This window comes from Mus caroli, chromosome 5 (assembly GCF_900094665.2).
Source record: "Mus caroli chromosome 5, CAROLI_EIJ_v1.1, whole genome shotgun sequence".
NCBI classification, from domain to species: Eukaryota; Metazoa; Chordata; class Mammalia; order Rodentia; family Muridae; genus Mus; species Mus caroli.
The window spans coordinates 30,799,874-30,824,132 of record NC_034574.1 but is presented as its reverse complement, the minus strand read 5'-3'; the positions used below and the strand labels follow the sequence as shown (position 1 = coordinate 30,824,132).

The following is a 24,259-nucleotide window of genomic DNA, read 5'->3' as shown; positions in this document are numbered from 1 at the left end:
GAGACCAGTGGTCCCAGCCCCACCACATCCCCAGCTCCTGACGGAGTTGTTCATCGTTGAGGGGGACAGGACTTGGCTGTCCAAGTTCTGTTGAGTTCCAGAGTGAGCAAGGGTCAGAGGAGCCACTGGTTGGCAGAAGATCTATTAGTGTCCCCTGGTAGGAAGGGCCTCTGGATCCTCAGGTGTCCTCCGAAGCAGGAAGAACTATGGGGTGTAGCTGACCACAGGGGCCCTCATAGCTGTGTGAGCTCAGCTGCTCCCTGCCCTCTGGCTCCTCAGGTGCTAGCCAAGGCCGAGAGCTCCAAGCTTCTTCCGTAGCTATAGGAAGCAAGCCCGACATGGTGCCTTTCTGAAGAGCAAGCCAGCTCCACTCCTGGGAGACAGGGTTGCATGGTGGAAATCCTAGGAACTTCAGTGCCCTTCCCTCTGCGTCATCAGGAACATCTAAGTCTATAGGCCCTGACTCAAATGTCACAAGGTAAGGGTTGTGGTACCAAAGAGGGCCCTAAGGCTACCCCAGTCCTCTACACTGAGTTCCAGTCGAGCGGGATGACTCTCCACTCTAAAGGGCAGCAGGTCTCTGCTCATGCTGATCCCCCTTCCTTCCTCAGGGACCACGTGGGTGACCCCTTCAGCCACCAGCCTCTGCCCACTGCAGCTCCCCAGTGAGCTTCCCACCAGCCGGCAGACATGAGACTCCTCCCCAGTTCTATTGATCCTCCTGTCCCACAGCACTCAAATGCTTCTCCACTTGGATCAGGAACAGCCTATGAATCAGGGGGGGGGGGAGCTCTGAACTTCTCTCATGGTCCCCTGTGGTCATCAGGGGCCAGGGTGCTCTGTCCTCCTCATACTGGCTGGACAAGTTTGAGCAGAGAAAGGACACTTGAACTTTGAGATCCTTGCTTCCTAGATGCAGTCCCCTTGGGCTTACTAGTCCAGCAAACACACATACATACAATTAGCCTCAGGGAGTATGCGGATCTCACAGAAGCTACAGGCCCTCTGCAGCAGCCTCTTTCCAGTTCACAGGGCCCCATGGCCCCTAGGAAGAGCTCAGAGCCCCAACCCAGGAGCTACCACTTTTGAATGACACACCAACATGGCCACACATAACCTCCTGCAGAGCCTCTTCAGCACCTCACCCACCTTTTGTGATATCTACATATTCATAAATACTAATTCTTCCAAGCCCCAGGGCTGGGGTCTTGGCCAAACACTGGCTATATGCTGCCACAAAGGTGTTTTGTGGGCATGGTTATCATCAATAACTGTCTATGAGAAAATAATTACCCTAAAAAATTTGCTTGGGCTTCAGTCCAGGGGTTGAAGGCAGTAAGAACCAAAGGTCTGCCTCAGAGCTTAGCCTCTTGAGTCACCTCATTTCAGAAATATCAATCCTAGGGTTAGAAACATGAATGCATGTTTCTAAGATCTGTGTGTCAGTCTTCATAGCTGCGAGACAATATATGAGAAAAGCAATTTAAAAGACACGTTCCTTTGGCAATTCATCTCCATATTGTAGTTGATTTAGAAGGCAAGTTAGCAGAGCGGCTTTGAGTACTGAATCCCATATCTGCCTCTTGGGAAACTCGGGCCCTGGAAGCCATCTGGATGCCTCATGGAGTTGTGAAAGAAGTGTTAAATGCACCACATGCTCAAAATAGAGCTGGGCACACAGGAGGGAACTGCAGCACTGTGCGCCTCTCAGCCCTGCTCAGGCTGTCTAGGTCCATGTTGCCACCCAGAGCACTACGCAAGCACTTTTCTCCCACCATTGACGTCACTGCTTTGCATCCTTGTAAATGGTAACACTGACTCTCCCTGTTTCTAGCAATCATCATTTTGGACCACACCCGTGGCCCCTCTCCATGGCGACCTCAGTATCCGAAGGGCTATCACTCAGGTTGGTGGATGGGATGCATACAGGTGTCCACCTGCTGCTTAACATGGTAGGTGCTCAATTAAGTATTTCTGAGTCTCTATTTAAATCCATGCACCTGTCCAGGGGACTGGTGCAGGCAGTCCTTGTCATCTGACAGGTGAGAGATCAGGCCCAGAATGGTTGCTTGTCCACAGCCAGCAACACACAGATAGACATTGCAGAGACTGGATTCACATCAGCTCTTGCTACGCCAGTGCTCAACCCCTTCCATGACACCATCAGGGCTGCCAGAAGACAATCTTGGAAATAAGTCAATGCTAACTTCAATGGGTACCGATCAGGGTATGCAGGGAATAATAGCTCAGATTAGGGCATGCCATTTCACCAGGGGCAACAGAGTTCCCATCCTTTGATCTGGGGACTCTGGGCCCAGCAGGCCCTCCAAATTCAAGCACTCAGAACACACAGGGGCGTGGGTTTCTCTGGGAAGGAGTCACTTGGTGTATTTTGGCCAAGGACAGAAATTTAGCTCTTCCAGGACAAAGAACCCCACATCAGAGGATAGAGACCTGGTCTTTGCTCCATATATGGAGATTTGTGATGCATCCAACCCCCTGTGCAGTCAAAGAGGATTTTCACAACAGGACACATGTCACACATGATGCCAAACCGGGCCCTGTGTGGCACCTTTAACTGCTGCTAGGCTGTGCCACAGGACATGTGGTAAACTGCAAACCTAGCTTAGTTGTCACGGTCACTGGACTAAATGCCAAGCTGCTTAGCACCACCCAGGGCTCTGTGAGGCCTGGACACTCCTTCCCTCTACCTGCTTGGGTCCAATCTCATAGGTTCCTTCTGGGTCTCCTTCCTCAAATAGCCTGAGTTCCCTACTGCTCCCTGGCCTTTGCAGATGTGGTTTTCTAACAAACTCTCATAGACTCAGGCGCACACAAGCGTGCTTCCCATGCCATTGCCATCCAGCCACTCATTTGAAACAAGAGGCCCAGGTTCCCGTCCTTCAGAACACTCATGCTGGCAGGTGGTTATGATAATCAGTTGATGGATGCCTCAATCTCTGATCAGACTGGTTCTACCAGGGCAGAGCTTGTATCTGTGCTTCCCCAACCCCCAAAGAGCTCCTTGAGGTCCTAGTCAGTACCTGTATCTATAAATGACTGGACGCTTGGCTGAGAACTCTGACATTGAGTGTTGATGATGATAGCAGTTATGTAAACCTGCTACAGAGGACACTGTCAGCTGCCCACCACACCCACAGTCTCTTCCTGCCCATGACTAACTTCACTTCCCAGCTTGCCTTGGGGGTAAGTGATGCCCTGTGACAAGCTCAGCCAATGAGCCTGTGAGTGGCAACCCTGTCCTTAAGACCTGCAGGAAGCCAGTCTGCCTGTGGCTACTTGGCCAGGTAAGGACAGAATACGATAAGTTGGCACAGAAAGGGTCTGTGTTCTAGCTCAGGGGAAAAGTGGGTGCTGTGCGGAGCATACAATGAGCCCTCCTTATCCAAAAGACAACTTGGTTGCTCTCAGAGAGATTTGTGGAAGCTTGTCCACCCTGAAGACCTGGCACTGGGGACTTCCAGAAGGCTTTCTCCTTCCCCATTCCTCTTTGTGACTATCAGGATTTTTACAAGCTATGAATTGGTTTCACTATAAAACTAGAGTAAAAAAAAAACCAAAACAAATAAACAAACAAAAACTAGAGTCCTCTCCCATGATACAAACACAGGGTTGGGGAAGGGGGCATTGCTCCTCCAAGAAAGCCCCACCCCCAACCCTCCAGGACCACATCCCTGTCCCCAAGCTGATATGGAAGAAAGGGCATGTGTCCCACTTTGGTCATTGTTCCACCTCCTGAGGCTGCTGAGCTTGAAGGAGAATAGTGAGAGTCACACTCTTGGGTGTGGTCACCCAGATGTGAAACCCCCTCCCCAGACTCTAGCTGGCTTCATCAGACACATTCGCAGGCAAAGCAGAAGTCACTTGAGACACACCCCTGCTCCAAAGGGAAGCAGAGAGTCTCAAGGGGAGCTGCAGGAGCTGCTACTGATGGCTTCTGAGCTCCAAGCAGTATCTCAGGGTGAAGCATTTAGTCCCAGAATCCTCAGTAACCCACAAGGGAGCCACACTTTTGAAAGATCCAAGTCACAGCAAATTGAAGCCCTCTAGGACATCCTGACCAATGGGCTACCAAGGGTCAGCAGCACCCCCTTTATACAGCAGCAGTGTGCTTGGCCATGACCCCACCATTTATAAGCCCAGGTTCAGCCAGAAGCCAAGACATCCCACTGGGGGCCATTGATGCTGCTGTCACCTGCAGAGAAGGCCAATGTCACATTTGACACTCAGGCAAAGGATTCCTGGGGCCCAGGCTCTTTAGACCACAGGTAGAGTCCTAACTCTGAGTGGCCTCCAGCCCTCCGCCCCCCACCTGCCAGTCTCACAGCTTCTGAGAGAGTCCAGCTGCTGGCCCTTCCCGCAAATGATACACACGTCGAAACACACAAGAATGCTCCACTGGCCTTTCCTCGTTTGCAGTGAGCTCCAGGCATCCTGCTAACGTCCTTCAAGCATCATAGCTTTGGCTATGTGGATCTTCGGCTGGTGCCACGGGTATGTGCCATGTGGACTGGTGGACTGGCTGCACTGGGTAACTACTTGTTTGTGTTCTTCCTGGGCTTTGCTCTGCTGCACTGTCCCCTCCCTGGCCCTCCCTGGGTGGACACTTGCCACCTGCCCATTGCCTAGCAGCTCTCTTGCCATCTCAGGTGGCAGGTCTCAGTTTCTTTCAGGAACGACTTGGGTCTCTCTAGCTCAGGCAGTGCCAGCAGCCTACTTACCTCCTGGTAAAGCTGGCTGCTCAGGACATTGATTGTCCTGGGTAGAACTGGTTGGTTTAGAGGTAGGGGTTGGGTAATGACTACCCAGAGGCTCACTGTGGGTTGTACAAAGGCAGACAAGAGAGATGGTTTTCTCCCCCAAAGACCTTGAGCTCAGGACAGGAGAAGGTGTCTCCCTAGACCCAGTATAGAGGAAACTCCGCCACTGGGTTTGTGAAATACTGCTTAGTCCTTGATCCAGACATACCTGAAGGGACCCTTCAGTCATGTGAATTCAGTGACTTCGAGTGACAGTCACTATGGGTCTAAGAAGTGCCATCTCCCCATGCACCAGCCACAGTCACCTTGTCTTCCTGCAGTTACTTCCCTGTGCACAGGGACTGGGCTTCATGTGATCTCTGACTGCACAATGACTCTCAAGCAGCTCTGGGTTATCATCCTAAGTAGATGAAGGCTCAGTGCACAAGACTTGGCAGCCCTGGAAAGCCGTTACTCGGCTATGGTACCATCCCTGCCGGGGTCACATCCCACAGGCTCTGAAAAGATGCCTCACTCACTCTATTCTGTTGCCTGTGAAAGTCCTGACTGGCCTCTGGACTGAGCATGCTTCTGTAACACAGACAGGACCTCCACACTCTGTACTCAAGCACAGGCCCCTGCCAGGTCCATCTGTCCCACCTCAGAGGCCACCTCTTTGTGAGTGTATTGGATCTCTGCTTTGCCAACCCTCCAAAGCCCTGGCCCTTCTGGGGCCCCTTGGCTATGTCTAGTTCTCTTGTCCCTGGCCACACATGAAGCCACTGCCCCATGAGAAGTGCTTCAGTGCTTGCCTGAGGCATGGGCGGAAGGTAGCCTCTGCCCAAAAGAGCCTGAAAATGCCCTCACCACAGCATGAGGCCTGGAAAGACAGCACCTCTGTGCAAGGTTCAAGAGGGGGATCCTCCCATTGATGTTGCTGACTGCTGGGTGGTTCTGAGGGAACTGAGGGCCACGGCACAGGGCACTCTAGCCTTGCCATGGAGTAAGAACTCAACCAAGTGTTCTCCTGGCCAGAGTGAACCACCAGACACTTCTCTATTGCAGCTACGTGGACTTTTCAGACCCACACTTGTCTTCCTCGGATGACCTCCCTGCTCTAGATCAGCAGAGATGCCAGGAAGTTTCTCCTTCAAGCTGGCCCCTTGACACAGCAGCACATGGCATGGGACCACCATGGGCTCCTTGGTGTACCATGCAACCCAGCTTTCCCACCCCTCTGCAAAGTCAGCATAGCTGGGTCTGTGGCTATGTTCCTTTGTCTTTGAAGATTCCTGGATCCTTGGATCTGAGCCCTGTGCTGACACCACGGCAGCACCCCCTCCTGGTATGTGTGCGGGGAACCTGATCTTGTGACTGAGATCTGTGACGTCTCAGCAGATACCTCCCTACCTCGCCTTACCTCCAGCCGTGTCCGGTCCACATCTTTGGGCAGTTTCACACGAATTCGATTTGTTACGATGAGGGAATCATAGGGATATATCTGCAGGAAAGCACCACAGGGTTATCTTGATAGGCAAGTACCCCTGAGCTGACCAAAAGGCAAACCCGGATACATACTTGTGTGGGCTGCGGACATGCACATTTCATAGAGAAAATGCAACAAAAAGGATCTTTTAACCTGGGCGTGTGCAGCGAGGTGGGAGACATCGATTAGTGAAGGCAGTCCCTTACCTTATACTCTGTAAGAGAAGAGCAGAGACCACAGGGCTGCCTTAGAAATGAAAAGAATCCATGCCCAGGATGAGAGCAATCCTCTTCCTGGGCAACTCCCACCCCCCACCCCTGTCAGCTGGGCCGTGCTTGGTCGCTGGTCCCCTGAGCAGCCTTCATGGGACTCTGATCTTAGATTTTTAAGAGATTTCAAGGCTCTCCCACAGCAAACTAAGAGCAGGAGGCATGGCCAGGAGGCTGCAGGCCACACTGGAAGCTGTCTCGGCACTGTGCTTCTCGGCTGGGAGATGTCTTTCCGGGTGGTGTTCAAGACTACTCTGAGAAAGACATCAGTCTCAGTTTACCTAGACATGCAATGGGCTCTTCAGGGAAATGCTCTGAGGGGTGTTGTGGAGTCTGATGCCTTTAGTGATGTGTATCTCTCCACCCTTCTACCACAGTCCTACCTCAATTGTCTTTTCTTCTTTTTTTTACAAGGTCTCACTGAGCTTAGGCTAGCCTTGAACTTACTATATAGCTGAGAGTGATCTTGAACTCTTGATTCGCCTGTCTTCTGACTCAAAGTGCTGGGATTACAGTATGCACCATCACATGTAGTTTATGTGGTACTGGGGATTACATCCAGGGTATGACAGGCAAGCCCTCTGCCACCCAAGCCACATCCCGGGCCCTCTTGATCATGCTTCACTTCCTGTTTTAAACTACCAAGCTCTGAACTGCTCCTTCTGACAAGGGTTTTCTCTAGACTTAAGGTATCAGATAGAAGTTAAGGCAGTTTGGATGGCAGGGGTTCCATACACACAGGAAGGGTCACGAGAATCTGGCCCTCAAAATCATTCTGGAAGGAAGATGCCTGTATGAGACAGGCCCTTGGTCTTCCGACTTGAGACTCTGGAGTGCCAGCTCCATGGCTGGAGACTGGAACAACTACGTTAAGAGCAGGTTGAATGCTGCCATCTGTGTTCGAACTGGTATGCAAAAGCAAGATTCCCCGCCCCCCCCCCCCCAGCATTCCAGAGGATCACGGTTAGGGTGGCCAAGTGCATGACCCTATTCAGAGCTGAGGGAGCAGCCTTCAGTGGAGTGCCTGTCACATGATCAGCTGGCCACTCACACACATGTCAGCAGACACGTGGATAAGGGCAAAGATGGGGTTTGACTTGCACTGTTCAGCTCAGACCCTGGAAGCTGTTTACTTATAACTGCTGTACTCCAAGAGATGCACAGCACTAAAAAGCCATGACAGGCCCCTGCAGCATAGGATGAAAAAGCTGGGGGCCATCAGGTACCCCTCCAGGGGACCCTTCATCCATGGTGCAGAGCCTTCTGCCAGCAGGTCCCGGAGGGGTCGTCTCAGAATGAGACTGATCAACATGTGCTAGTGATTCTGGCCAAGCCAGAGACCCACGGGGGTCCCCATTATGTGTACCTCGCGTGCCCCAGCTGGCATCCGGGTCTGCTCCACAAGGGGCCAGGTTGGCATTCTGGAAGAGAGAAAGAGAGAGAGACCGGCAAGAGGCAGGTTGCATGGGGCGGGCAGTAGGGGGCTGGAAGACAGCCCCCAATGCATCCTGGGTCCTCATACATCTGGGAGAGGAGAGTGTTTGACAAGTTTAGGTGACAAACAGATGTTGTCACCTAACGTTGAACGTTGGAAAGTGAATATCCGGGAACCTGTCCTGTGGGCTGCTGGCTTTCACACCTGCCTCAGAAGTCTTTGAACCCTACCTGTTTGATCAATTCTGCCCTCCCTTTAAACATGAGCTCTGGTGCCTGGATCCTGCTCTGAAGCTGGCATGACCTACAGGGCAGTTCAGCGCCCTTTCCTGTACTAATGTTGTGATAGGGCTAGCGTGTGATATCTCTGTTCCTCCTTGTAAAAAGTAGCTTCAATGTGCTGTTCCCACACTCTAGGTAGACCCGAGAGTCACCCCGTCTCACTGTGCCTATATGATGGCAAAGGGGTACCCATATATATGACTACTGCCTCCTGGAGGCTATGCACTGTTCTTACTGTATCCCCAGAGTCCCTAGCTATGCACCAATGCCGGTGCTTTAGACAAAAGGGGCCCTGGCCTCCCTCTGGAAACCATAGGCATCCCCACAGCTCCAGGTTCCCAAAAGGATCCTGGTGTCCAGAAGTCCCTAGTACGCTGGACAGAGTGGCCTTGCTCTGATATTCATACTCAAGAAGTAACATTCTAGACAGGAAGTGGGCAGCTGACCATTGCCTGACTCAGGCTCTTCTCTCAACTGCTCATGGCTGTCATTAACAAACTGTCATTTCAGAACCATCTTGGTCATTGAAGGTCTTTTTTCTTTCTCTTCTTCCCACATGGAAAACCCCATCTGTACAAGCTACCCCTGTCTATGGGGTCCCTGCCACTGCAAAGCGCACTGGGCTCCCATGAGGCTGCAGCATCCCTGTCCCATCTGACTCCTGCCACAGCCATGCCTGTTGTCTACACACGGATTGTGGGGTGAGCCGAGCTCCCTGAAGAATGTCTGACTGTACTCCAGGGCCCAGCACAGTCCAGGGGCTGAAACAGGGTCAGAGCTGTTGGGCAGAGTTTCTGAAACAGGCCCCAGGGATTGCATTTCAGCAGAGCACTGCAGGTAGGGGCACCCTGTGCTCCGCCTGCAGATACAGTTACAAGGAAAGCTGCTTCTGGTGGACTGAAGGACCGATGGACCGTAAAGCAGGCGAAAAGTGGGGCACAAGCTATAAGCGGGCTCTACACCCCAGAGAATGTGGAAGCAGAGACACCTCCCCCCCATGCACTAAAACCCTTCATCTGAAACAAGGAGATGGAGGCCCAAAGATCCCTGCTACCTCCTTCCTACCTCAGCTGGATCCTGCAGGCTGTGACTGGCTGTGGAGAGGGTGAGTGTACACACAAGGAGTTGGAATGGGCCTTTCTTTAACATTTCTGATATTTGGCTTACCATGGACTTTTGGGCATGAGTGTGCATTTCTTTCTTTTCCTTCCTTTCTTCCTTTTTTTCTTCCTTCCTTCCTTCCTTCCCTCTTTCCTTTCTTGATTTGTTTGGTTTTTTTTTTTTTTTTTTTGAGATGTCTTGGCTGGTCTAGAACTTGCTATGTAGACCAGGCTGACCTCAAAATCATAGGCATCTACCTGTCTTTGCCTCCCCAGTGCCAGGATTAAAAGCATGCACCACCAAGTCCAGAAGACCTGGGTTTCCAACACAACTTCAATGACTCAATCTAAGGGTTCCACCCTCGTTTGCCCTACTGGGCCCTAAGCCCTACATCCTTAGCTAAGGGTCTTATCATCAGGCCATAACTCTCCGTGACCTCGCTCCTTCACCTTTCCCCTTAGAAGTTTTCACAAACAGCTTTGGGAACATTTTCTCAGCCTAAGATCAGTATCCTGGGCACACGGGTCCACGAGAGAGCCTCTGGTGCAAACTGAGGCCAGCCTGCCTTGGCCAAGCCTTTGCAGCTAGGACAGATTTATGCAAAGGAGGAATGCTGCCACCTAGTGCTTGGAATCTCATGTCGCAAGCAGCCAATCACCTGCAATCACCAAAGGCGCTTCCTCCAGCCATCTAGGTCTGAGGAAAGGGAGGAAGGATGGGGACTGGGCCAGCCTCCAAATGGAGGAACTTCTAGAGCAGAAAGAGTAGAATCTATGCCCCATGTGTCTCTGCAGACCACTCAATGCAAGCAAGTCTTAGGCTAACCATCTGTGAGGCCCAGCAGCAGAGCTGAGGGACAAGAACCAGTCCAAGGCTGTACGTACTGCCTGACCCTGTCTAACTGACCCCACCCTGTCTAACTCCTCTGCAGTTCTCAATGAGTGCCAGGGTTGTCAAAGGTGATATGTTATATATCTTCCCCATCTGGGCACATATGAGCTCTACGGACACATTCTCTAATCTCGCTGTCTCGCTGTACCCCACAAGGTTGGACGCATCCACAGGCTTTACTGTCCGGGCTCAGAGGGGTCAAGCATCTTTGCTGAGTTCACACAGAAAACGCACAGGACTGGAGGAGTTTGAACCCCTGGCCTTTGCTTTCCCAAGATTATACTATGGTTGCTCGTAGGAATGAGGTCATGGCCAGCCACCCTGGCTGCTGTGATTTTCCTGCTAAAGCCACATAGGAATGAGAGGCCTGACTCAGCAGATGCTAGTGTGGAAGAGGGGCTGGGGGAGGGGGGCTTGCTTTTGAAGTCATGACTCATTTGGAAACTATTATCCATTCAGAGCTCATGGAAAGATCTTCTAGTCAAATGTGTTCTTATAATCACTCAGATATAAGAACCAGGCTTCCCACCCTCGTTAGTTCTAGGAAATAAAGACTATGAAAGTTTACATAGCTTGCTTCAAGATGGCTGGGAATTCAGGGTTCTTTAATTCAAATACATGCTCCCTCCAGAATCTCAGCTGAAGATCTATAGTCACCAACAGACCACTCCCACCCCCCAAACCCCCATCCTGTGCCTCTTTCAGAGACAGGTCTCATAGAGCCCAGGTTAGCCTTGAACTCACTATGTAGCTAATGCTGGCCTTAAACTCCTGGTCCCTTTTTCTCTTTAAACACTTAAAAAATATATATATAAATTTACATTTTTTTGAGGCAGGGTCTCACCATGTAGCCTAGGCTGTCCTGGAATTTTCTATACAGACCAGGCTGGTCTTGAACCCACTGGCATCTGCCTGCCTCCCAAGTACCAGGGTTAAAGGTGTGCATCGCCATGCTCAGCTGACATAAACACTTTTGGAGTTTATGAACGCATGGAAACTGGATTCAAAAGGTATGAGTTTCTGCATTTCTCTACTGGTTCAAGCTTGTGAGTGAGTTACTCTGTAGTCTTGGTGACTCTTGTTTACTAGATCTATGTGTGATTTTAAGACTGAGCAAGGCACCTATATAAGTTCTCTGTGACTGCTGGGTTGTTGGATGTCTTTACGTTTCTGCCACTGTTTCATGAGGACACTGCCACTCTCCATTCCTGCTCTCCCTTCATATATTACCTATTTGAAACTTAATTTCACTGTCACAGCATCATGTCTCCCAAATCTTTTTCTTATTATTCCTATTTGTTTGAGAATATGTTTTCAGTGTGTATCTTGCTATTTTTTAGCCCAACCTGACAGCCTGGTTTTGTTTTTTTTTAATGTTGGAATTTAGTCTGTTCACAGGTAACATCAGCATTTCTCCAAGTGGGACTTCTTCCAAGGAGCAGCCACAAGGACCTTCAGGTGGCCAGTCACTATTCTCTTATGGATGGGCGGACCAGGCAGCACACGTCAATCATTACTGACTTATTTAAAGGGAGACCTGCAGCAGGTGGCTGCTAGTCTGCTGGATTATGACCATCTTCCTCCTGTGGCAGGTTTGGGTTATCAGGACATTCTCATGCCCTTTGACATGTACAACACTAGGGGTCACTAGGTCTTGTGACAAACCCCTCTTGGGTTTGGAGAAGGACTTGGGAGAACTTCTGTTCCTTCAGACACAGGACACGGTAAAAGGGTCGTGATCATGACTGTCCAGTCTTCACTATCAGGAAGCTGACTACTGCTTTGGTAGCTTTTCTCATGCAATGCAATTTGTTTGTTTTTGACGGAACACACTCCTGAGGCTCCCTCTCTTCTGGATCTTGCTCTCACTGAGCCTGTACTTTGATTTAGACTAATCCCTCACCCCCAAATCCTTTCCGATAGCAAAGCGCTCAATGAATTTGAGTCTGAGGCACTGCAGGTCACTGGCAAAGGTTTGTGGGCAAGCACTACAGGAACTCCAGAGAGAAGAGCCAGGTTTGAACTGTTGGGCATGGCTGTAAAAGACTGTCTGGGTGACTGAATACCTAGCCTTCTGATGAGGATGCATGGATGGATGTATTGGAGGAGTGAGGATGGAAAAGAGCATGCACAGAAAACCAGGGATCCCAGAGCCAAGTGGAAAGTGAGAACTCTTTTGAGGATGGACTCCACCTTGGGGAATTCAAGCCCAGGGCACTTAGGTCTGCTTATTCTCCCCTCCCACATTCACATAAGATCTGCCTCTCAGTCCTGCAGAGTTAAGATGATGTTCACAATAGCTCCAGGAGGAAGATGGACCCACTAGGGTCCACAGCACCTATTCTCAAGAGAACTTGGTAGAGACCATGACCTTTGCAGACATGGAAGCTCCCCAGTGTGAGAGGAGAGCTGAGATTCTCCCAGGTGGTCACCTTCTGTGTGTCCTCCTAGAGTGCTGGCTGCACACAGGCTGGGCATGCAGACAGCCCAGAGTCCTTACCTTCCTCTCAATCACAAAGCAAACACCTAGGACCTGGCTTGAATGGGGACATATATTAGCTAGGTCAAGCTGGAACACTGGCACCTCTGGGCCCCTTGCTTAGAGAGCAACCGTTCCAGGTAAAAAAGAGAACCTTCTAGAGAGACAGACAGAGTTCCCATATCCGTATATCCCTGACTCTAGGTAGAGAGTCTTACATCTGATGTTAGAGGAATCCTGTTTCCAGCCCCCCTTGCTTTCCCTGTGGAAGACAGATTCCATTGGAAACTTAGAAGCATGCAACATGCAAGGTCCATTTCAGAGCAGGAAGGAAGGTCAATGGATGGGAAGGACCATGAACCTCTAGAGGTGCCTGCACGGGGAACACCCTGAGTCTAGGTCCTGAACAGAAGCACAGGAAATCAAAACCTGAGAGGGTAGAGAAAACAATGGCTAGTCCCCAAAGGATGCCTGTGGCCCCTGGAGATACCTCCCTGGTCATCAGAGTGTCCCATAGAGAAAAGGATAATCCAGACAGTTGGCTCTGAGTTCACATTGGAAAAGACCACTCCAGCAACACACACACACACACACACACACACACACACACACACACTCACTCACTCATTCCATTCTCTTGAGAAGTGGATTGTCTTGATTTATATACAACTTCCTGACACTAGGAAAGTTTTCCTCGGTGATGGAGATTCTCCTGGGGTTCTGTGCTACATGAAGCTTGGTAGGCTCTGGATCATTAGGACACCTCAGCCTAGTGAGAGCCAACGTGGCTATAGGCTCCTCATAAAGGGCACTGGACCAGGGCACATGCCTGGCTCTCTTTGGGGTGTCAGGCTAGAGACCACCTGCACTTGCCTTCGTGTATTTTGAGATTGGGAAGAGGATAAGAGCCAGTGACCACAGACCACATGCTAGTACATGGGATGAGCACGGCTCCATAGACACAGGAACACATCAGCCATGGGGAAGGGTATGGGGCTGAAGAGCATCTCAAAGCAGCCCTAGTCATTCTGGGTGACCTACAGCTCCCCTGTCTTACACACTGGGGACTCTTTGGCTTCTGGGGCACAGCAGAAAAGAGTCAGAGTATAGCTGGTTGCGGCCTGGTAACTTTTGACATGGAAAAAGCTACAGTGGCAGCGTCTTTAGCAGAACATCAGGCAGAGGCAAGCAGGCAAGCAGGATCCCTGCCTCTCCGATGCGATGAGGTCACAAAGCTATGGGGATGAGTGCAGGTAGGCAGCAAGTGATGGTTAGTGCCCCACAGGTAGGGAGGGTCCAAGTACCTACCCGGAGGTCCAGGCCATCCTTCCTGGGTCCTGGAAGAGGGTCAGGTTTGGAATAAGGAAAGCCTGTAACAGATACAGCACAGCCTCGTCACGCACTCAGCCTGACCAGGGGAAGGCGGGGTCCATGACACTTCCAGCAGAGGGACAGGACTAGGCAGGTGACAACAAGCAGAGGTCCCTAAAGATAATCTGCCTGCCTTGCTTGTGACCTTTTATCCCCAGGACCCAGAGTGACATCTGAGCCAGTTATCCACATCATTCCTATTTGGGGGCCCAATGCCACTGATACCCAGGTTTAGGATAAGCCTCAGTATCTCATCACCTACACTAGCTCCTCTCCTAGACATGTGACCTCCTAGGCTAGGTAGGACTGTGCCATCCTGTGATACAGGCCACCACAGGCCACCACCAGCCACATAGGATTGGGGATCTTTGAGGCTGGGGGGGAATCTCAAATTCAAATAGGGATTAATTATTAGTGCCTCTTGAAATGGAATGGGTGGGGCAGAGACCCAGGGATCCTTGCTGCTCTAGCATGAGGCCAAAGGCCAGGGGAGCTACTGGGCAGCAGGGAAAAGGCTCAGAGGGGCCATGGGCCACATCACTCACCATTCACACCAAGGACTGACATGGGGCAAGTCAGAGTGGCCTGCCCACCCTGTTTGGCCCAGCTGCTAAGCATGCACATGGTTTATGGACACACATGCAGGCAAAACATCCAAACACATACAATAACTTTTTAAAGAGAAAGCAGCATCTTGAGAAGAGAAGGATGGGTGGCCGTGGTACTCCACCCATCTCCCATCCCTGGGGTCTTCCCTTTTTGAGATTTTTAAATGCTTGAAATTATCACGTTCTCTCTGGAAACGGTCCCATAACCACTCTTTAAGGTGACAACTTCTCTCAGTCCCCCTGTCCCCTTTGAGAAGGTCCCTTGTCCCTCCCTCCCAGAAGCATATTCCCACTGGATGTAGAACTCACAGCCGGGCCTTCCTTTCAGCACGCAAAGACAAACCACTTGCTTCCTGTGCCTGCAGTTTCCATAAGGAGGTGGATGTCATCAGCTAGCGCTTCCTGCAGACGACCTTGCTCTTCTCACTGCATACTTCCAACAAGCTGGGAGTCGGGTTTGGTTTGGTTTTGTTGCTTGTTTGTTTTGCGTTTTAAACCTTAGCGATCAGAAGTTTAGCGGCATGTCTTGATGTGGACTTTTTTGGTTGACTGGGGTCCCCTCAGCTTCTTGATCTTGCAGGCTTATGTCTTCAGCTGAGTCCGGGAGAGTTTCAGCCATTGTTCCTTTGAGGGGTTCTGACCCATTCTTTCTCCCCTTCTAGGAATTCAAAGATACAAAGCTCGTTTTCCAGGTCCCAGGTGCTTGTTTTCCTTCTCTTCTTGGTCCAGACTGGAACGAAGATTCCGACATGCTCTGTTGGGGTCGGCCGTCCTGTCGCTGAGCCCTCCCAACAGGGTTTTACATCGTTTTCTACCTTTCAGTTCAATGTCAGTTTTCAGCTGATCCCTTTTGCAAAATAATCTGTTTCTTTGGCGAGACTTTTTCTCTATTCTGGTCTTGACGCAACTGCTCACTGGAGCATCTTGCTTTCGAGTGCCTTAGACTCCTTGGATGGCATCAACCCCGGTTCTACCCAGTGTTCCTTTGAGTCTGCTGACTCTCATCCTCATTGGGATGCTACCATCACAGTTCCCGGTGCTGCAAGTCATTTTTGATTGCCTCCTCATATCCAAATGTTGTAATAAAAAATGGGGTCTTACGTAGTCTTCCATTTTAGCAAGTCACAGTGCTGTTGGGCCCAGTGTTCACAGCAGACTGATCACTGACTTTTGGAATGCTGATTAAAAAGCTACTCCATTCTTCTTGACTTGCTTAGAGTCGCTGGTGTCCACACCCCTGCCCCCCAATCTCTGCTGTAGCTGCTGTGTGTACATCCCACCAGTAGGAGGCAGAAAAGCCTAGCGATACATAAAGACCACTTTCCTAGGCCTCCTCTGTGCTGGCCTCCTGCTCCATCTCCATACTCTGTCCCCACTGGAGTGGTCAGCCTTTTCCCCCTTCCCTCCTGTGGCTGTTTGCTCCACTATAGCCTCCTCCTTTTAGCTGTGCTTAGCAAGGAGAGCCAGACAGGTGTATCTGTGAAGGTCTTGTCCTTGGAGTTGCTAATCTGTCTTAGGGAGGGACCTGCCATCCTGTGATTTTAAAGGGTCTAGAGTCCTGTGTGCAGCAGAGCAGATAACTTTTGTATTTAAAGCCCCCTCACAATCCAAAGGTTCAATCCCATGCCCAGGGACCTCTGTGCCTTGAACACAAGGGAGCTGGGGCCTAGGGAGATTATGTGACCTGGATGAGATCAAATGGCCCAAGCAGGTCTTCTAGGGACCTGTATGTCTGATAAGATCATATGACCTTCAAGAGTGTGGGGCCATGAGAGAGGGGTGGGCATGCACAGGAAGAGGAAGGTATAAAAGACAGAAGACCCTGAGCAAGTTCACAGCTGTGTGCTCCTGACCCTGGGTTATAGAAGGCTCTTCAGGCACTATCCACCCCCCAACTCCTGGGCTAGACCTAGGCTTTGCCTAACTACACAGCCCTGTGCTGGCTCTCAGGGGCCCATCCATAGCCACTATGAAGCACACTGCTGATCTCCCTTGGAGTACTCAGCACATGGTCCTTGGCTCTGTTCTATTCAGGATGGCTCATAAGAGGTCAGGGTGGCGACTGGACACTCGGGATGCTGATGACTGGGAGAAAAGAGTTCCTGATGCAGTGGGAGGTGCAAGCTTGTCACAGTATCCCAGGCTGTTCTGACAACTGACTGGCAGGTCACCATTCCTTCACTGGGTCCAGTATGTGACTCCCAGTGCCTGCTCTGTCCAGGATATTTCCTCTCAGCTCTGAACAGCAGAACTCAATGTCCCTGAGCAGGCATGAGTTTCAGGCTGGGGAAGCCACTGGGACAGGCTTGAGCCGGCAGGTGGCTGTAGGTTCACTGCATTCTGACTTGAGTGTCTGGATGTTCCACCAAGATATCCTCACGAGACTGCATGCCCAGGCATCCTGCATGAGTGCCGAGGAACCTCATGCTACAGGGAGTGATCCTGGATCATTCTTCTTGTTGTAGATGAGGGAATTTCATACCATTGCAGCTTGTTAGGGGACCCGAGGTCACATAGCAGTGACTAGGTGGGGCTCTACCAGCCGGACAGACACCAATACGGTGCTCTGTGTCGATCCCTCTCATGGTTTCCTGGACACATTTGTCGTCTTCAGATCTTTCCTGGAAGCCATGCCTGCTCCCATCTTGTGGCTGGCTAGTCCCTCTCCCTGCTATACCACCATGTCTCCCTCCCTCAGGCTCTGCAGAGGCCAGTCTACAAATGTTCATGTGTACTGTGCATTGGCCAGAGTGCCTCTCTAACACAGACGCTGGCACCACATCCTGTCACCTTCCAGCTCACTTGGTCCCATGGGAGACACCTTAAGTCCTCTGGGGCTGTCATTGCACAGGGTGGGGGGGGGCTGGTAACAGTAACTTGGCCACACAGTTTGCTAGCCCTGCATCTATCTGCCTTCGGCTGGTTCAGTCCTTTCCAAGAACCGCCTCCTTCCAGGACCACATCTTGAGGCCTGCTAGGCACTGGCCTCCATGGGGACTTCTTATATCTCCATGGCACCCTTCCCAGAATGCTCCAGCTGCCAATCTTCACATACCACCTGACTGGCCTCATCTCACTGCAGCTCCACAGGTCAGGCCCAGCTCTGGTCCCATGCCTAGAACAGGGCTGGGACAAGGCCAGTGGACTAGGTGACTGGACTGCTCCTGCTTGTCTGGACCCCGATTCGGTACTGGAAATGCCAAAGATCTTCCACTTGTGATACCTGCGGATTCTGTCACATAGGGCTCTTGGTCACAGCTCTACCACCAGGTGCTTGATTGGCTGCCACCCTTAGTACTCCCAGGTGCAACTGACAGGCCAGGAGGAGCTCTTTATAACCATAGACATGGCAACAAGGGACAACTCTTTCTCAACATGAACTATCCAGGGGTCAAAGAATGAAGGGCAAAGAATGTGGCCCTCCCTCCTTTTCTTCCTTCCTTCCTTCCTTCCTTCCTTCCTTCCTTCCTTCCTTCCTTCCTCCCTCCCTTCCTTTCTTCCTCCCTCCCTCCCTCCCTTCTTTCCTTCCTTCCTTGTTTCCTTCCTTCCTTCTTTCCTTCCTCCCTTCCTTCCTTCCTCTCTCCCTCCCTTCCTCCCTCCCTCCNCTTCCTTCCTTCCTTCCTTCCTTCCTTCCTTCCTTCCTTCCTTCCTTCCTCCCTTCCTTCCTTTCTCCCTCCCTCCCTCCCTCCCTCCCTTCCTTCTTTCCTCCCTTCCTCCCTCCCTTCCATTGGAGAAGAACAGAGCCACAGAATCCAGTCCTGCCGCTGGCTGCTACTGAGTGGCTCGGGGGATGGGAGTGGGGGGCGCAATGTGCTCATCAGCAGACACTGGCACATCCACCATTCCATATTCCACAAGGGTCTCATAGTGGAGGACACGGAGGTGACACCAATGCCAATGGCACAGGGCAGTCTGGAGTGAAGTGGCCCCTGAGAGGTTTCCCTTGTACTTCCTGAATCACTAAATCAGAGTCTCGTTTGTCTCCAATCCCCAAGCTGCCCTGAGCCCACTCCTCCCACCTTCCTCTCAGCCTGGTGAAGTAAGGCCAGGGGTTACTCCTCTGAAAACTTTGGGGCCTTGCTAGGAACCACTGAGACCCCTGGGTAGTGTCTTTTGTGACCCAAATGCTTGAATTATACCACCAGCTCTCTGACTACCATGCCCATGTCTGTGTGTGCACATCTGTACTCACATATGTAAGTAAGGGAGCCCAAGAGAGAGGATAGGACAAGAAAGATCAGGATGTAGGGTCCAGAGGACATGTATCTACACGGTGCAAGTTAAGGGAGGGGACTCTGGGAATCAAGTCTCACTCGAAGGCTTTCAAGGTTCTCCTCTTACAACAAAAGCCAACTCTGTCCCTTTTCATGCAGACTCGGGCAGTTATCAATGACCATTCCCACAGAGCCAAGAAACATGTCTATAATAAAATGTATACCCATTGGCAGGATAGCAGTGCCTGGCAGAGAACAACTGTCCCATGGGACTGGGCAGCACAATGGGATGAAGGTAAGGGCACAGGTGTAGTGCTAGACACTGTGGGTTTCCTACTCCGGTGACATGAAGTCTGAACACCAGGAGAAAAGCTGAGGCAGGGGGATGTAGTCATGACTGCTGGCACATGTCAGGTGGAGTGGTCCAAACCCTCACTAAAGGTTCTGCTGTGCAGAACCCTCCTCAGCTGTGGCACAGGTGCCAGCAGCACAGGTGCCTGGGTTCAAACCCTCACTAAAAGTTCTACTGTGCAGACCCCACCTCCTCAGCTGTGGTACAGATGCCAGCACAGGTGACTAGGTTCAAACCCTCACTAGAGGTTCTGCTGTGCAGACACCCCCCCTTCCTCAGCACAGGTGCCTGAGTTCCTAAGGGCCAGGTGCACTCACATAACAGCTGCTGCATCACTTACATTGACTTGCTGTGGGGATGCAACAGAGGAAAGTGATGACAGACAAGACCTTGTCACTGTGGGGATGACCAGTGAAGACACCTGATAACAGCCTGCCTCACAGAGACCAGCACACTCAAAAGGTCCTGGGATGAACACCCCTGTACTGGCACCTGTAGATGAGAAAGTGCCACAGGGTGGTATAGGTACACACACAGGCCACCCAGCATGTCCACTGACATCTATAGCTCTGCTTCTTTCCACACTATATTCTGCTTCCCTCAGTCCTGAGTCTCAGGCAGTCCATAAGTCCCAGTGGTGACTGCTGGTGGCACGGGCTGAGTGACATGGAGAGAGTCTGGGTTGAGGTCATGGGAATAGCATCAGACACCCCCCTAACAGAGCAAGGGCTAAACACTGAAAAATGCCATCCTGAAAAAAAATCAGCATTATATTCCAGCTCCCAGCTAATGTCTGGAGGCCAGAACACTACACAGGGCAGTGAGGGTAATAGGCAACTCCTATGTTCTGCTCTGTGGAGGAGCCTCCATTGCCCAAACCTGAGTCCCACAAAGCACATGTGCACCCTTGGCATGAGACAACCACCTAAGGATCCTTGGGATGGAGTCCCGAGGGATGATATCGTAGCCACCCCAGCAGATGTAGGCATGCACAGGGGACTCTCCACTTCCTCTCACCATGGCTTCTGCTAGCTCTTCCCCCAAAAGAACCTTGGGGAGACCCAGACCTGTGGGACCTCTTGATGTGCCTTCTCACATTGACATCAGCCTTGTGTGCATGCTCTGAGATCCCAAGGGACATCATCTGCTTACAAAGATTCCCCACAGAACAGCATTCCAGTTTCTAGTTGGTCACAATGTCCAGCTGTCTGTACCTCCACTCGTCCCTCCCCTGCGTAGTGGTTAAATAGTGCCTAGGAAGTGAGGGTCTTAAGAACAGTCATGCTGTTGGCCAGGCAAAGCACTCCTGTATGCCCGGTGCCTAGTGACCCGAGAGTCAGCATTGCTGCTCTGGCTTCTATCATAAGCCAGTTAGCAGGGCAGGCAGATTTCACGCAGAGTCGGTACCACCGTGATGCCGGTGGGGTTCCCTCTGCTTTCTCACACCACAGATTCTCGTCACCTCTACGTCCAACCTCAGCCACAGCTATGGACAACAACTGCTAGGCCCAGCTTAGACCAGAGGCTGCTTCTGTGTGAGACTGAGCCTGCCTGCAGCCTGTGCTGGCTCTGCCTGGGACCTATAGCACCTTTAGTGAACAACAGGATGGGAATGTACTCTATCCTTGAGAATCATCCCTAAGCCAGGCTTTACAACACCCGCAAGGCTAAGCATACGCCAGCCTTGCTACCCGTGACATCGGGCCGTATTACCTAGGAAACTCCAAGTGCCTTCTCAGTGTGTTCCAGGGACCAGGACAGTGCCTTGTACCAGTTTCCAGGTCTGTGCTCGCCTCCTGACCATGACCACATCTGCCCCCAGAGAAAAGAGGCCCTGGGAGCTGTTCTCTTTGCTTTCTTGCCTGCTCAGAGAGAGCCACGAGGGGGCGCTGTGCACACACTAGCTAGCTATGTCACTGCTGAGAGACCAGAGCTCAGCACTGCTTTACCTGGCTCGATTCACATTCTTAGGCTGTTTGGGAGGTCTTGGTTTTGTTTTACTTTTATTTTTAAGACAGAGTCTCACTATGTAGCTCAGGCTGGCCTCAAACTCACAGCAATCTTTCTGCCATCCAAATGTTAGGGCCACATGCTGTTGCTGGCTTTTAGGTTTATTTGGGGGGGGGGCAATAAAGCTGAGATCTGGGGGCCCCGCTCAGTAGGGGCCCTTCGCTGGCAGTCTCCTGTGGGCTTCAGAAGAGCCACTCACGTGAGTAGAGGCTGTCCCCTGCCATCCTTTGGAGAGGTTCCTGGTCAGTCCCGCTGCTGAGGGACAGCGACTGACTGTCCAGGTCTGGAGAGTTAGTTCTGGTGTCTGCATCCCCCTTGAGAAGCAGCCAGGTTGTCTTCTGCAGAGGAAAAAAAAAAGGTCCCAGGAACACTGAGGTCATCTGCGATGGTGAAACCTTTCACCAGAACCTTCAAGGAGCTCCGTACGCCTAACCCACAAGCCAACTCCACTGCGAGAAGCCAAACGTCTAGTACCAGCCTCACCATTAAAGGCGTCTCACTCTGAAAGTTCATGATGCAGCTGGAGAGACGGCAAATGCTGCCTGCAGCCTGCTGTTGTGATGTCTGGCCCCCACATCCTCTCGGGGCACTTTTACAACTGGCCACATCAAAGAGGTATGCCGGTAATGTCTATTACATTTGACTCTTCCACCATTCATTAAAAAAAAAAAAAAAAAAAAACAGAAACAAACAAACAAACACAAAACCACGTGCCAAGCTGTTCTAGAACCTTCATGTCAAATACCCCAGAATGCACTGGGGTTATTTCTTTGTCAATCCTCATATCTCCTCAGTCCCAGAACCACACCTGGCTACTCGGCCGAGGCAGAACCCTGGCAGAGCATGTGCCCATACAGAGTATAAAGGGAGGCAGAGGGGTATGGCTCCCACCTTGGTCCTCCTGGGACTCCAGGGGCAGAGTGATAAAAGAACTGGAGTTCCACTGGAGTGGCCATACCACCCCGCAGGGCTGTGGTCCCCCTCCTTACCTTCCTGCTGTCCTGGTCGAAGCTGCTGTCCTCCACGTCCAATCGCCTGGCGGCTGGAAGGGAAAGTCGGTCTGTAAAGGCAGCTCACCCTGTGTCTGTCCTGGGCCCTACTTTACATAATGCTCAAAAGGGGGAGAAAAAGCAACCAAAAGGACAACGCAATGAATGCCTTTCACAGGCTGAAGGAATGACACACTGGAGCAGCCTCCTTGGGGGCTTGTAGCCCAGGAGGTGGGCGTGTCCTGAGCCACATACAGCCTTACTCTAGTTCTAGCCACACCTCCAACCGGAAGAAATGCAGCCACATCCTCAGGTGGAGCCACTTGGCATTTGATGGACATACTGTTGACCTTTAAAGGGAGACCCTGAAAGGACAGAAGGTCTCGGCCTCGATGGCCTTGGTGTCAGACACAGACACATGCTTTTGGGCATCACTGCTTCTTTCCCATCAAGAACTCTGCAAGACTGGGATCTGCTTCATTTCACAGATGGAGAGACTGAGGCTCAGGGAGGGGTCTCACTTTTGAGACCAGCATGAAGTGAGGTGAGAGGGCTGAGAGTGACATGAACTCAAGTTCTCTCCCCTGCCTGCCCCATTGAGCTGCCTGACCAGCCCTGAGCTATGCCACTGGAGGAGTCCTCGAGAATCAGCAGAGTGACAGTGTGCCCAGAGTGACAGTGTGCCCAGAGATGAGCTCACTCGGAGCCAGGGCTCACCCCACAGCAGCGTGTTTACCAAGAAGACTCTTGGCAGCATTTTTATCGTCCCACTGGGCTGACCCTGTTCCCAGGAGTAAACAAAGAAACCATGCAAGGCATGCTGGTCTATTTATTTCAGGACTCAGACAGTGCAGGGAGACCTACCAAGATCTACCCCAAACCCATGCACACAGCAATTTCTAGAAGCCCTGGGATCCTCACCAGCTAGGGCTGAGCTCAGGAAGGAGAGCAGACGAGCTTCTTACCTGCAGCCTGCGGTGGGCTCAGCCCTGCCCATCTCTTGGAGCGCCCTGCCTCCTGCACCACCAAGGACAAAACTGACACCAGGCCAGAGAGCTTGGACATTGGGGACTGGGCTACAGGACCTTGACAAGATAGGGCCAAAATCGAAGACTGAGTACTTCCATTCTAGACATGCTGACTCTATGTCTCCCCCTGTGGCTTCTATATCTCCCGGTATGAGAGACTGATTCTTTTTCAGTTGAAAATAAACCCTCTGCTCTCTCCATATCCAGAGGCCAGTGAAGGCCAGCCCTGTTGGGGCGGTTCAGTGGAGGCACTCAGAGAGGGGGCAGTGTGACTCCTGCTGCTCAGGCAATGGCTGTCACTGGGCAGCAGCACAGAATGTGGCTAATGCAACCAGCTCTGACTGAGGGTGCAGTGACAAGCTCTGAGCTCTGACAGTTCTGCTCCACCATGTCAGCCAAAGGCTCCAGCTCAGGAGCTCTTCGGGATGTGAAATCCCACCCTGGTAGCCTGGGTTTTCAAGATTTCATATAACTACGGATAACCCACTAGCCAGACATGCTCCAACATAGTGCCACCTTGGGCTCCAGAATAATCCTCCACTTGCTGAGGGGGATGTTCTGTGGAGACATAACGAGATCCTCTGCAAACACTACAAACTGTGGCAGGTGTGCAGTTTGCCAGACCAGAGCCAAATTCACCAGGCATTTTGCATTGTTGGTAGATTGCTTCCGTAACAACTCTGAGCCTCAGTTTCCTGATCTGTAAAATGGGAAAATACCATCATACCCCTCTAACTCATGTGGATAATGTCTGAGGAAATGAATGAAGGGCAGCTCACAGGTCTGCAATGCCAGGAAAAGGCAAGAGGTCAACCCTGAAGGTAATTTGCCGGCATCTCTTCCCTCCTTCCTTGATGTGTCACATATGTGTACCCCTGCTGCTCATCGCTTCATTTCTATCTACTTACTCTCTTAACACTCCACTCACCCACCGACCCATCTGCATGTTCATCCACCTCTCTACCCAGACACTAACCCACTCATC

The 24,259-nt window shown here is 51.5% G+C and overlaps 1 protein-coding gene across 17 annotated transcripts in view; it reads right to left on the bottom strand.

Annotated features, from left to right (window-relative positions):
- The window catches only part of Ablim2 (actin binding LIM protein family member 2), a 124,094-nt gene that overhangs the window by 3,926 nt on the left and 95,909 nt on the right, over positions 1-24,259 (bottom strand). For 6 of the 17 annotated variants that reach the window (XM_021161740.1, XM_021161742.1, XM_029477533.1 and 3 more), the window contains 6 exons: positions 22,247-22,299; positions 21,457-21,595; positions 14,011-14,072; positions 7,882-7,936; positions 6,453-6,460; positions 6,181-6,261 (listed from right to left, as the gene is read on the bottom strand). In XM_021161740.1, the coding sequence (XP_021017399.1) occupies positions 6,181-6,261; positions 6,453-6,460; positions 7,882-7,936; positions 14,011-14,072; positions 21,457-21,595; positions 22,247-22,299 (398 nt within the window). Of the gene's footprint in view, positions 1-6,180; positions 6,262-6,452; positions 6,461-7,881; positions 7,937-14,010; positions 14,073-19,587; positions 19,740-21,456; positions 21,596-22,246; positions 22,300-23,211; positions 23,332-24,259 lie in introns of all 17 variants that reach the window. The other 11 variants (XM_029477527.1, XM_029477531.1, XM_029477528.1 and 8 more) reach the window with 4 other exon arrangements.